This window comes from Lactuca serriola, chromosome 9 (genome assembly GCF_051521515.1).
Source record: "Lactuca serriola cultivar US96UC23 chromosome 9, Lser_US96UC23_V15, whole genome shotgun sequence".
Classification (NCBI taxonomy): domain Eukaryota; kingdom Viridiplantae; phylum Streptophyta; class Magnoliopsida; order Asterales; family Asteraceae; genus Lactuca; species Lactuca serriola.
The window spans coordinates 63,744,979-63,758,132 of NC_136416.1; the positions used below are offsets into that span (position 1 = coordinate 63,744,979).

General features: G+C 34.1%; 1 protein-coding gene across 2 annotated transcripts; it reads right to left on the minus strand.

Moving 5' to 3' along the window:
- Positions 1 to 3,385: 3,385 nt before the first annotated feature.
- On the minus strand, positions 3,386 to 5,957 carry LOC145075259 (vacuolar protein sorting-associated protein 60.1-like). Of its 2 annotated transcripts, XM_079021559.1 has the most exons (5): positions 5,895 to 5,957; positions 5,277 to 5,337; positions 4,278 to 4,429; positions 4,076 to 4,169; positions 3,386 to 3,895 (listed from the first exon to the last, which is right to left on the minus strand). In XM_079021559.1, exons 2-5 carry the CDS (start codon positions 5,304 to 5,306, stop codon positions 3,653 to 3,655), a joined length of 519 nt encoding a protein of 172 aa, XP_078877685.1. In that variant the 5' UTR covers positions 5,307 to 5,337; positions 5,895 to 5,957; the 3' UTR covers positions 3,386 to 3,652. The 2 variants fall into 2 exon arrangements, with proteins under 2 accessions (XP_078877685.1, XP_078877686.1); XM_079021560.1 differs by lacking the exon at positions 5,895 to 5,957 and having other exon boundaries at positions 5,277 to 5,772.
- Between the last annotated feature and the right edge of the window lie 7,197 nt (positions 5,958 to 13,154).

Genomic DNA, 13,154 nt, shown 5'->3' on the forward strand with positions numbered 1-13,154 from the left:
TTATTGAGAAAAAAATAATGAAAAATGAATATTGTTACTGCTCATGCATGCAAAATTGTTTGAGACAAATTTATGTATTATATAGATTAAAATGAAACCGTCTCATGATAGATTTTGATTGATACCCAGTATTACATTATGAAAGTTGTGATAGAAAATCAAACTAATCAACTTGAATGATACGCACAAAGAAAAATAAAACGTGCTTTATAATTATATAAAAAACAATATTTAGACCGAAATATGTTAAGCATGATGTGTCAGATTAAAACAAATTCATGTCATGTAGATAAAAAAATGAGACGTTATCAACGATATATTCAAATTTGAGTATTATATAATACGTAATATAGTTAAAACACACTTTATAATGATATAAAGAAAAAAGAAAGCATACTTTATAACAGTATAAAGGAAATGGGTTTTGAAACAAGAAATACGTCTTTTATGATATATGTAAGATTGAGACAAATTTATATCATTTTTTTTGAACCGGCAAATCTAATCTACTCCTAAGCTAACAATACCTATTCCACCTATATTCACGACAAGACTTGAACGCTCGACCTCAAAGAGGGAGGACACCACCTGATACTATATATATATATATATATATATATATATATATATATATATATATATATATATATATATATATATATATATATATAAAATTCTTTGTAGTTTCTTGAGTTGGTGTATCAACAAATTACTTGATTCTTTTGCCGGTTGAATTGATATGATGCTGATGTATTTGGAAAAATTTATGTTTGTGGATATATATTCAACAATACAAATAGTTTTAAAAGGTTTTCTACTTCACATGATATTAATAAAAAAGAAAGTAACTTGTATAAGTATTTAAAAGAATTTTATGAGTTAAAACCTAATACACGACTTATGTCATTATTTACATTTTAAATACTTTGATACATTACAAACTAAAGAGGAATATACAAGGGAATGGAAATGAATTACGTTCCCTTGTCAACCAAACGTGTGATGCGAGTCAATTTCTTAAAATAAGTAGTTGCCTGAGATGATGATCCACAACCATCAACCATTGCTGTAAAAATCCTGACTAATATCTGATTACGGGACAGTAAGCAACCGCCTAATCCCTAGGCTATAAAACCCCAAATTTCTTATATAAACAACTATGGTTTTACAAAAGTTTATGACTCAAAGTCATGATTTACAAAATTTCGGTCCACCAAAAATATTTGCTTTGAAAAAAATTTCATCATTAGGATTTTCAAACTTCGTATCAGATATAACCATAGTAGTAACTATAGCAACAAAAGCTAAGTCCCAATCTAGTCTTCCAAAAAGGTCATCTTTTAAATACAACATCTTTTTTGAGTTTTTGTTTCCGATCCTAAGATACATGCCATTTAAAGGACCATATTCCAACCTTCCTGATATCTATTTCCAACATTTGATTCTCTATGATGACTACATTTTTAGTCTTAAGACTCAAATTGATTGGTTAATAACCGGCTGAACTACATAGCGCTAAAGAGTGGTTAGTTTTTTTATAAGTAATATATATATATATATATATATATATATATATATATATATATATATATATATATATCCTCCTATGTTAGCTACATAAAATTGCTAAAGATTTGGCAAAATTAGTCCTCTATCTATTTCTATATGTTAAAATCCATCTTTTTCTTTGCCTAATATGTTGGTGCACACGTGCTCTTTATCAGGTTGGTTGTCCGCAAAGGTTACCGGGTGTAATGCACCGCTTTCAGGGAGTGATACGTGTTCTGTCCACATGTCACCTACCCATCCCAAAAATACTACCCTGTCATCTATGCTCTCTATCTCTCTTCTTCTTCCACCGTTCCTCTTTTCTTCGTCCTTCGTTCTATCTCTGCCCAGACATTAGGCGATTCTCTCTCTCTCTCTCTCTCTCTCTCTCTCTCTCTCTCTCCCACTTTATCAGTTCTTCTATCTATTTCTTTTCCAGAAATCGTAACCCTTTCTTTCTGTAATCGATTATGGCTCCATGCTTTTTTCTTCCCAGTGCGGTTTCTTCATGTGTGTTGGTTGTATCTGGAGACGACATCAAAATTAGGTTTCTACGACTCCTACTAAAACAGAGGCTCCACCCGCAGCCACAAACTCCATAGATGACTTTGAAGCACCAAAGGAGCCAAAGAAATCTGCTATGTAATGACCATTTTGACCCTTTAAAATTCTACTTTAGCAAGATTTCATAAATTGTTTCTTCTTGCTCTCATCTTGCTCCTGCTCCAATCTGGCCGACTCTTCCTCTCAGCTGAAAATCGAGGGCTTTTTAGCATTTAAATAGAATAGAAAGTCGGTTGGAACGTTCAAAATCTACGAATATGAGAATGAGGGTTAAGGTTTCTCTAATATTCCAATCGCATCATACCTTCTAACTCGGCTTCTAAACCATGGGTAAATCACCAAGGAAGAAGCCAAGACTGCCAAAAGCAAACCCTAATGGCGATGAATAACCAAAGTCTGATCCCGCCTGATGACCTAATATTGAGCCTGTGGTAATGAAACCAATACTAATCCTTCATCTTCTTCAAAGCCTGAAGAAATTACCGTACAAGTGAAGAAAATAATAAGGAAGAGGAAAGAGAAGATGGGGGCGCGAGACAATGCTGTAAGCAGTTCGAATTCAATTGAAAATTTATCCTTTTCTGTGTTCGCTATTTTTCCATTTTCTTTTCGCCGTCTAATTGTGTCAAAGCATCCATAAAATTTCGAAAAGGGAACGATGTTCATGTTATTATGCATAAATTTAATGACGGAGTTCCTTCATTTCGGTCATTTGGGATCCATTTTATTTGTTTACTTTTAGGAAGCGAAGTGATTTGAATGATGGGTTTGTTTCGATCAAACCTTTGCCTGATTCCAAATGAAAGCTTACACGAATTGATGTCTCTAGACACTGCCTTAAAGATTATTAATAGTAGGAAATATCTTTTTTGAGTAATAATTAGTTATTTACTCTGGAGTTATTGGGCAAGTGTCGATGGCATAGTTGAAAGTTTTTGTTTGTTCACAAAAATCAGCTGCATGGTGGTGGCCTCAATGATGATGCCTGATTCTACCCCAATCTTTCCCAGCACCAATGATGATGCTGATAATGACCTAAGCTTCAAAGTCTTTGACAAAGCAATGTTAAGTAATGAAACCAATACTAATCCTTCAGCATCTTCTTCAAAGCCTGAAGAAATTGTCAAAAAAATGAAGAAAAATAGGAAGAAGAGGAAGGAGAAGTTGGAAGACAATGATGTAAGCAGCTTAAATTCAATTGGTTGATAATCGAAATGATTGTGTGTTCATGGATCATTTTCCTGCAATCTTCTTCACAAATAATTGTCCCTTCAAAAAGATAGGTATTTTGTTCCTTTATTTTCATAAGCAATATAAGGATTCTGTTATCGACATAGCATAACGATAATAATTAGAAATATAAAGCAACATTTAATGAAAGTTTTTGAGCCCTTGTTGTAACGCATCAAACAAAAAAAAAACACACACACACATCATCATCATCATCGGAGATAAGATATTCATACTTAGAGTGTAGCATGCCATTTCATGAAACATGTAGAATGTAGGATAATATAGCTCATTCAAATGAAATCAGGTTTCATTTTTTTGTTTGAGATTTGAAGGTGCCAAGCCTGCCCATACAGTCATCAGGCAGGATGGGGGGGTGGCCGTGACCTTGAATTAAAGACTCCAGTATCTCATTGCTAGCATCAGGCACGGTGTGACCTTGAATAAGAGACTCTATTAACACATTGCTAGCATCAACCAATCCCTTCATGTTATGTGGCAAATTGTTTGTCATTGCATTCAACTCTGTACGTGCAGCTTCCAGATCTGATACCTGGAAAACAAAAAAAAAACAGGGATATTTGACAGCAGAAAGATGTTGTCTTTAAATAAAAAACAAGGGCATTTGACTAAAAACAAGTTTATGAAAAATCTGTCCCTAGAAACCACTATTTCATGCAGAATTAAAATTCAAGTGCAATAAACGTAATTATTTTAAATTTGTGAAACTTGCCATTTGTTGAGCATGCTGGAAAGCCTCTGAAGCAAATATGAGGCGGTTTATATCAAGAACTTGGCTGTTTAGCTTGTCACACTCTTTTTGATACCTGACAAGAACAAGTGAAGGTTGTTAATTAATGCCTAACAACATAAATCAAGCCTAACAAGTATCTTTGCAACAGAAAGTTTTATTCATGTTGTATGAAGAAACATACCATTTTTTCTCTTGTATTAACTTAATTTGCCGACCTTTAATAGCAAAGGTTTCCACAGGAAAACCTGCTCCTTGTAATTGCGTCTTATATTCAGCAATTTTTTCATCAAAATTCTTGATTGTCTCATTCAGCGTCGCAACTCTTTCATTGGTCTAGATAAACAATAAATAATCAGATAGATATAAAGAATACTAAAACAAAATATTCAAAGCTACAATGACGTGATCAGCAGAGAAGACAATAGGACTAGTAAATAATACATCCTCCAACATATTATATAATCCATCAAATACAATAAGAATGAAATATTAGCTTTTCTAACTTACATATCCCTGATCTTGATCAGAAAAATTAATTCTTACACATCCCATGTTTTTTGTCGCATGGAGAAATCCTAACAAGTTGACCAACAATAATTATAGATATCTAGAAAAACAACCTACTCACTTCACTTAATATCATAACAGCAGGTGGTTACATTATAGTCAGGCCTCAACACTTCAAATACTAACCCATACACTATTACAAATTTACAATTACTCAGCAACCTTGAAGCTCTTTTGGTTTTAAGAAAAGAATGGTTGCTAGTAGCAAGACATAGAAACTTTCTAATAAAGCTAAGCAAAATATTATCAAGTTCGAATTTCATGTTTATAGCGTAGCTATTCTTATACTTGCAGATTTAAAAATACTTATCAGGAGTTCATTCCATGTATTCCATAATTTTAATACTAATTCTTAATTAGGATTCCCTAAGGCATTTAGCTGGTAGAATCCTAATATTATGATTAGAAACAAATTCAAATTTTATGCTATTACCCATCAGATGTTATGCCTTAACAGCCAAAATGAAGTATTAGTCGGCAATTGAAACAGAACAGTTATTTGATTTGATGAATGTATAAAACAGATGCCCATGAAAATAATTAACTACAACAATAAAAACCAGATTAAAAATATCAAGCAAACTTAATACACATATAAAGAGAACTAAAATACCCGATCCCTAATATCCATCAATGACCTCATCCCGTTTACTTGAAACTTCTTGCTGGACAAGCTGTTTGCATTTGGTTTGGTTAAAGTTAGAATAAAACCAATGTTAAAATTATTAGTACAACATAACAAAAGTTTATTAACACAAGTTGTTTAGAAATAGATAAACAAAAATAGTTTCTTATACTGAAAAATAAGTCTGAATTTAACGCAAGTTTTAACCCAACTTGTCTAAAATACATCATCTATAGTATAATTAATTACACAAAAACTAAGTATCACTTGTCTTCCTCTTCCTTTTTCCAGACAAAGGAATACTTCTTCAGTTAGATTGTCTTTTTCTCAAGAAAGCGATGAAAGTGCATGGTTTTTCATGGTTTACTTTTTTTGAAAAAGATGTTAGTGATGTTGATCAAAGAAACATAAAAAGAATTATGTGTAATCATCTGCCGGTCAAAATCTTCAACTTGCCCCCAAAATTTTGATTAGCAGATGCTTAATTCTAAACTCGTGCACATATCAGACGACAGAGAAGAAAATAATGCAGAGAAATCAATATCATAAATCGTACGAGACAGAACAAATATATCGTCGTCTGAACATGCATGGAGAGAACATAACCTGAATCGAGAGAGAGAGAGAGAGAGAGAGAGAGAGAGAGAGAGAGAGAGAGAGATGCAAGAGCCTTCGAACGATGGAAGCGGGGGGAGAGGCGTTTGTTATGTTTTATAAGGGTTTAGGCGTTTAGCCCACGAGGAAGACCCGTTATTTGGCCCATATAAAGTAGAGAGGATTTAATATATATATATCATTTTTAAATATTAAAATATTATATTATATTTATCCAACTTAATTTCTAAATATCATATTTATCCTTTATAAAATTTTAAAATATCATTTATGTCTTTTTTAAACATTAATCAAAATATCATATATGTCTTTCTTAAATATCAAAATATTATATATACACTTTTTAAACATCATCAATGGTAATGTCTAAAATATCATTCATCTACAACATGATAATAATTAACAACAATAAAAACTAAACAGTCAAAATATACATTTTATCAGAGAGGGTTGAAGATAAATTTTTTTGTTTGTCAAGAGAGCAGCATTCCAACAATTTAGAAGTTCACATTCCATTATTAAAACAAAACAACTTCAGTTTGAGAAAAAGAAGAAAAAAAGGTCAAGCAAGGAAAGGAAAGCTCTCCCTTTGATGATTACAACTACGGATAAATAAGTAGTTTTTTTTATTAAAATGAATAAGTATAATGTTAATTTATGCGCAAGAAAAAATATATAAAAAATGTACCTTAATCCAATGGGGTATTTTGGTGTTTTAACAAATAATAGAAGTAATGAAACTGAATTACTTTCAAGTATTATACTTTGGTTTTTAATTCTCGTATTTGTATCAGGTTCATATGGAGACTAACAGAAAGGCAATGACATTGCCTATGGATGTAAGCATGTTATCAATTTCTGTATTTCATAACAAAATTACATATAAAGGTGGAATAATAGGTTATTTTTTATATTACCAATCTCATGTCTAAAATTTTAAAAGGGACGACTCATGTAATTTTTGTTCAAAAACATGGATCATTCCTTTAAATGAAATAACAATATACTTTGAAAGAGGGACACTTTCTATAAAAAATTTAAAACAAGGACCAATTTCGTAATTTATCAAATTACAATGCTATAAGTTGGGATTCCATCATTTGTTAATGTAAAATAGAGACCTGTTTTTTTTTTGTGGTTTTTTTTAAGAAAAATAGTTTATAATGGCAATGTACATTATCTTTTGTTCATAAATATTATTTGTCTTATTTTTTAGAGCATCTTTAAAAATAGGGACTATTTATGTAAAATTTGACAAACATGTCCTATTTTAGTTAACTATTAAAAGCACATGTTAACTTTGAAATGTTACGTATCATTTTTGTTACTTTCGACTAACAGGGACCATTTGTGTACTACCAAAACCACTTTTGGTTGTGAAACAGGAAAAGTAATGATCCCTGTTAGTCATAGACTTTTAAACCAATTAGATTTTTACATTACTTTTTTTTTGGTGGGGCGCTTTATGGTTTTTATGTTGAGGAGTTGATGTTATGGATTTATATAATCGGGTAGGTTATTCCATAAAAGTAGTTTGGCGAATTCTATTTAGTGAAGTTTGGTAATTTTGTGGATTTCTATCAAATTACGGTCTTTTGTTAATACAATATTTCTCATTTTGGTCATTTTAGAAATGACTGTGTTTCTATCTTACTTTATAATTTATTGAAAATAATTGATTCAAAATTATGATTATTTAACTATGAAATTTTGTTTAATTTTGTTTAATTATGCATTAACTGTTGGGTTTTTATTCAAAAATGATGAATAAAACTAAAACTATTTTATCTATCAATGATCATTTTGCAAGAGTTAAAAAGATTAAAAAAACCATAGAAGGGAAAGTATAACAATCTTTGAAGACTTTGATCCTCATGGGAGGTTAGAAGTTAATGAAGTGTAGCATAAAACTCTAAAGCAAGAGTTCTCTACAAGTATCCACCAAGCAAGAGTAGAACCATCAAAACATTCTAGTATTCACTAGTAATTTGTTGCTCATAAGCCTTTGAAATATATAGCAAATATATGTTCAAAGGTGAAGCAACAAAGGGACATTCTTTAAGCATGAAATGTAAGAAAAATGAAGAGGGAAGAGAGCTTGCAATTTCCGAAAATTGGCAGTCATCGTGGGAGCTTTTGCTCTCTGTTTTTCATAGCCAAAACAAGAAGGAAATGATGCAATCACTTATACAAAAAACACTTCCATGCCTTCCCTTTTATAATGCCAAAAAGCAAAGGGAGATTATGATATATGGTCCACTACCATGGCCTAGACTGCTCTAGCACGCCAACCTGGCTGGGCGCGCTCCTACCAGCCCTGCCTAGCGTTCCCTTACCAGCCTTGCTGGTGACTCTCTTGTAACGCCCGTAGATCCGGGCTAGTCAATTTAGAGATAATAGGGGTCGAAAACGACTTTTTGACAAAAGATTATTTAGAATAAATAATATTAACCAAGTTGTAGAATACGTCTCAAGGGTTTCGTACATATAAAGAACGTTGAAATCCGAGTTATAACGAAGAAGTTATGGACCGTCGAAGTTTTACAGCAAAACCGACACGACACCGGGAGACCTAAATAGTGAATTTATGATGGAGGACTTTTTAGCCTTAGAAATCTAAACAAAAGTTTTATTATACGTTAACTCGAGAACATACAAAAAAAGAACGCCCAAATCTGACTTCGTATCAGGAAGTTATGAATTTTCTAAGATTTGGCTTAGCAGTGCACAACCCGAAACTTGAATTTTAGATCGAGCAGTTTTTGGCCTACACGACCTAAATGAGAATTGAGGATCTCATTAATAGGAACTCAACAGTAAAAAGACAGATGAAAACAGAGTCTGTATGTAGAAGTTATGAATTTTACGCGGACATTTAACAGTATAATCTTCTCCTACTGTTAAATTTAAGGTCGATCAAGAGTTAGCCAACGGAGTCAAAATGAAAGTTGTAGATCTTATTTTTACCTACGCGTGGATATAAAGAACGTCAAAAGCAGAGGTCATATGTGAAAGTTACGGATTTTAGAAGTCGGAAGTGTGTTGTGCGAAAATGGGTGATGTGACACAATCTTGGCCATTGCTTTCTCCCCAAGTCTTGCCACTAGATGGTGACATGTGGCACCAAGTTCAGCCATTTTGACCCTATAAATAGAACCTCTCCCACCCTCATTTTCTTCACACCTTTCCCATTCTTTCTTCTCTTTACTCTCTCTCTCTCTAGAACCTCTCTCTAGCCTCGAAACCCCCCGGAAAGCCTAGGGAACCTCCCTAGCACAAGGCGGAAGACCCGGAGTGCTCGACGGCTCCGAGAAGAAGAGCTTTTCGGCTCGGGAACACTGCTCCAAGCAAAGCCTGGTCTTCTATAAAACTCGTTGTAAGTGAGCTACGCTTATGCTATTTTTAATATAGCTTTTATTTAATTATAGTAACGTTATTAGGAGCCTATAATAAGTACTTGGGCTATTATTATGGGTTATATAAGTATTGTTTAACGCTTATATAATAGTAATAATAGTTGGACTATTAATTAGTCTCGTCGAATAATAGACTAAACTCTAGTGGTAATAATACTAGGTTTCGTCGAAGGAAATTATTTTTAAGAAGCGAAGCGCTGTCTGAGTTCGGAATCACCACATTTTCAAGTGAATGCATAGTCCCTTTCATCTTACACATAGATATGAAGTATTTTAATATAAATTACGTGCTATGTGTGCGTATTGTCTGAATACTTACTGTCTATGCTGGGTGAAAGATTTTTATACATGTTTTAAATAATTTAAACTATATGTGTATTAAATAGCTACAAAATGTGTTGGGTAAAACATGGGTAGATGAAATAGTTGTTGTGTGATAACACGATGAAAGACATCAATGTTGACAGTGATCCAGTCGTCTAGTGGAGTATAGATGTCGACCACGGACTATACTAGACAGTCCAGTGGAACGCTAGCAGGCTCATAACCTATAGGTGTTTTTGAACTAGGTGCTCATTAAGTATTTTTGAACTGAGTGTGTTCACTAGGTATTTTTGAACTGAGTGTGTTCACCATGTATTTTTGAACTGAGTGTGTTCACTAGGTATTTTGAACTGAGTGTGTTCACTAGGTATTTTTGAACTAAGTGTGTTCACTAGTTATTTTTGAACTAAGTGTTCACTAGATGTTTTGGACTACGTGTTCACCAGTTGTAATCTATAAACGTTGGTAATGATCGACTTCGTACTTATTCCTTAGGAATAAATGAACGAAGAATAACTTATTCTTAGGGTAGATCCTTAAGAGTAAAGAAGATAATGGGGATGGGTAATTGGGTTAACTGTTTGATGATTAAACATAATACTTATATTATTGTGGGTTGAAAACCCTATGTAGTCACCAGGTTTCCCAACCTGACCCACTCAATTTATTTATATCACAGGTGTTGATATGAAGTCACATTACACTGAGAGATTAAAGGAGATATAAATCACTAGTGATAATGAATGTAAGTTCTGTTTATCGGAAATGCTTTGATAATGAAATTATCATGTTTTTCTGGGAACAAATTCTGCAACATATTTATTAAAAAAAAAAGATACTCTGATTTTTATAAAGCATAAACAAAATCGGTCTTTTATGGCCGTGAAAATGGGGATGTCACAGTTGGTATCAGAGTATTAGTTTAAGCGAACAAGGAATATGAATTTATTTCTAGGCTTAAACTTAGAATGCTAAGCAATGATTGTGAGGAGTGTGTCTTAGGTAATACACCTGAATAGACACAAGCACTAGCTTATTTAGGGAAAATGCCTAACATGCTTGTATGTGCTAAATGATTTATGATGCTAAATGTATGATCGGATCTATGGTATGTTGCCGACCGGATCTGGAAACTTTACGTGTTCAGACTTCTAAATGTTTAATTACGGTATTAGAACTGGCATGTAACTTTTCGGAGTAATAGGGAGATTTAGACGTCGATCGTAAATAAAATCTTTTCTATCTTAATTCTCGTCATTACACACCGAACGTCTGAATTGGTGTATAGATCGAAATGACAAGAACCCAAAGTGGAGTCGGGAACGCAAATGGAAATAGGAATCAATAGCCCCTAGTGATTGAACAAATACATGTTGTAGCAAAAGCTGCACCTTAACCAATCACCATGGCTAGAGTACAAGCCATGATTCGGGCTATGTTAGCTGAACAAAGGGAAGAAATGAGGAGGATGTTGCATGAAAATAGGGACGAACCTACCATGCCCATTGAGCAACCTGAGCTGATTCCCGAGCAATCGGAGGAAGGGAACTATAGCCGCCCTATGAGTCAAGTTGGGACTCAAGTAGATCGAAGGAATGGCCCGGAGAGGGTAAACGACAAGGATGAACGAATGTATAAGAACTTCTTGGGTGCCAAGCCACCAAGCCTTTCCGGAAGCCTGAAGCTGGTTGAGATTATGGATTGGATCTCCGAAATGGAGATGGTGTTTGAGAGCTGTGACTGTAGCGACAGACAAAAGACCGTCTTTGCAGTCAAACAACTAAAGACTGGAGTGCTAAGTTGGTGGAAGTTGTTGGCAGATACGATGCAATGAGGAGAAGCCATGCGAATGTCTTGGGAAGCATTCGTGGAGCATTTGAAAATGCAGTACTGCTCGGAGATAGATCTAATAGACCTAAACAACGAATTTTAGAACCTGAAGAAAGGAAAGATGAGTGTGGATGAGTATGCCACCACGTTTGTAACGCCTGTGTTTCTGGGCTTGTCATTAATGTTGATATAATAGTCTAGGTTAACCTTTGTAACACGTTTTGAAATAATAGAAGTGTATTATTTTAGTATTATGTGTTATGTGCTTAATTGTGTATCTTAATTTAATTAAGAATAAAAATAAGCGTCAAAATGAAATGTTAGATAAAGCCATATCTATGGATAATGTTGTAGTAGTTGAAACGAGGTTTCTGAATATATAAAGAATGCCGAAATCCGAGTTATAACGAAGAAGTTTTGACCTGTCGAAGTTTCGCGATAGAACCGGCAACGCTGAATGACGTAAAAATTGAAATTTACGTTAGATATTTAGCCTTAGCGATCTAAACTAAAGTCATAGAGTTCGTTAAACCGAAAGCGTGCATGAAAAGAACGCCCAAATCTGACTTCGTATGAGGAAGTTATGATTTTTCGAAGTTTCGACTTAGCGGTATGCAGCCCGAATACTCGAAATAGAGATCGAGTGATATTTAGCCAAAAATTTCTAAATGAGAATTGAAGATCTCATCTATAATAGTCCAATGATAAAAAGACAGACGAAAACGGAGTTCAGATGAAGGAGTTATGAATTTCGAACAGAGTTTTCCTGTCCCGGCCTACTAAAAATAATATATAAGTAATATACTTATAATATATTAAAAATCAAGTCAAAATTAGCCAATGGATTCTAAACGAGAGTTTTAGAGCATAATCTCACCTTCGCGTCGATATAAAGAACGTCGAAAACGGAGTTCATATACGAAAGTTATGAATTTCTGAAGTTCGGGGCGCGAAACCCCAAAACTGTCAGATACCACGACGTGGCAAGCAGTGCCACGACGTGGCCAGTATTCTGACACCTCCGGGAGTCCCCTAGATGCAACTTGCGATGACGCATGCAGTGACGACCAATCCCACGACGTGGAAAAAGGTGCCACAACGTGGCAAGGGCCAGTTTTGCCTTATAAATAGATTTGAAGGGCCAGCCGAGTTTGGTTGCTCATTCTATCATCTCTAACCTGTATTGCATCGATTTACGTGCAAAGAAGTACCCCCGAAGTCCCGGTATCATTCCTGAGTCCCAAAGCAAGTCCCGAAGCCCCGAAGATCCCGAGAAGTGCAATTCCCGAGCCGAAGCTCTGCCCGCGAGGAGCCCGGTTTTAGTGAAGATCTTCCAGATCAACTAAAGAATACTACTTATGCATGTTGTAGTGCTGTCCGATCATCTTCTGATCAAGTGAGTGTGTAGTTACTTTCTTATAACGCATAACTATGAAGTATTTTATACAATATACGTGTTATGTGTATATTTAGTTGTTATATGTGTGAATGTATATTCACTTTCTTCTATCTCATAGATCTGATTTATTCCTTATGAAATGTGTGTTATGTGTGTGTGCCTCGTCTGTTATGTGGAATATGTATTGATTGAACATGCTATACAGGTTTTAAACTATGTATAAAAATATATATTTTTATCTACTAATATGTTGGGTAGAACATGGGTAGATAGTTGATGTGT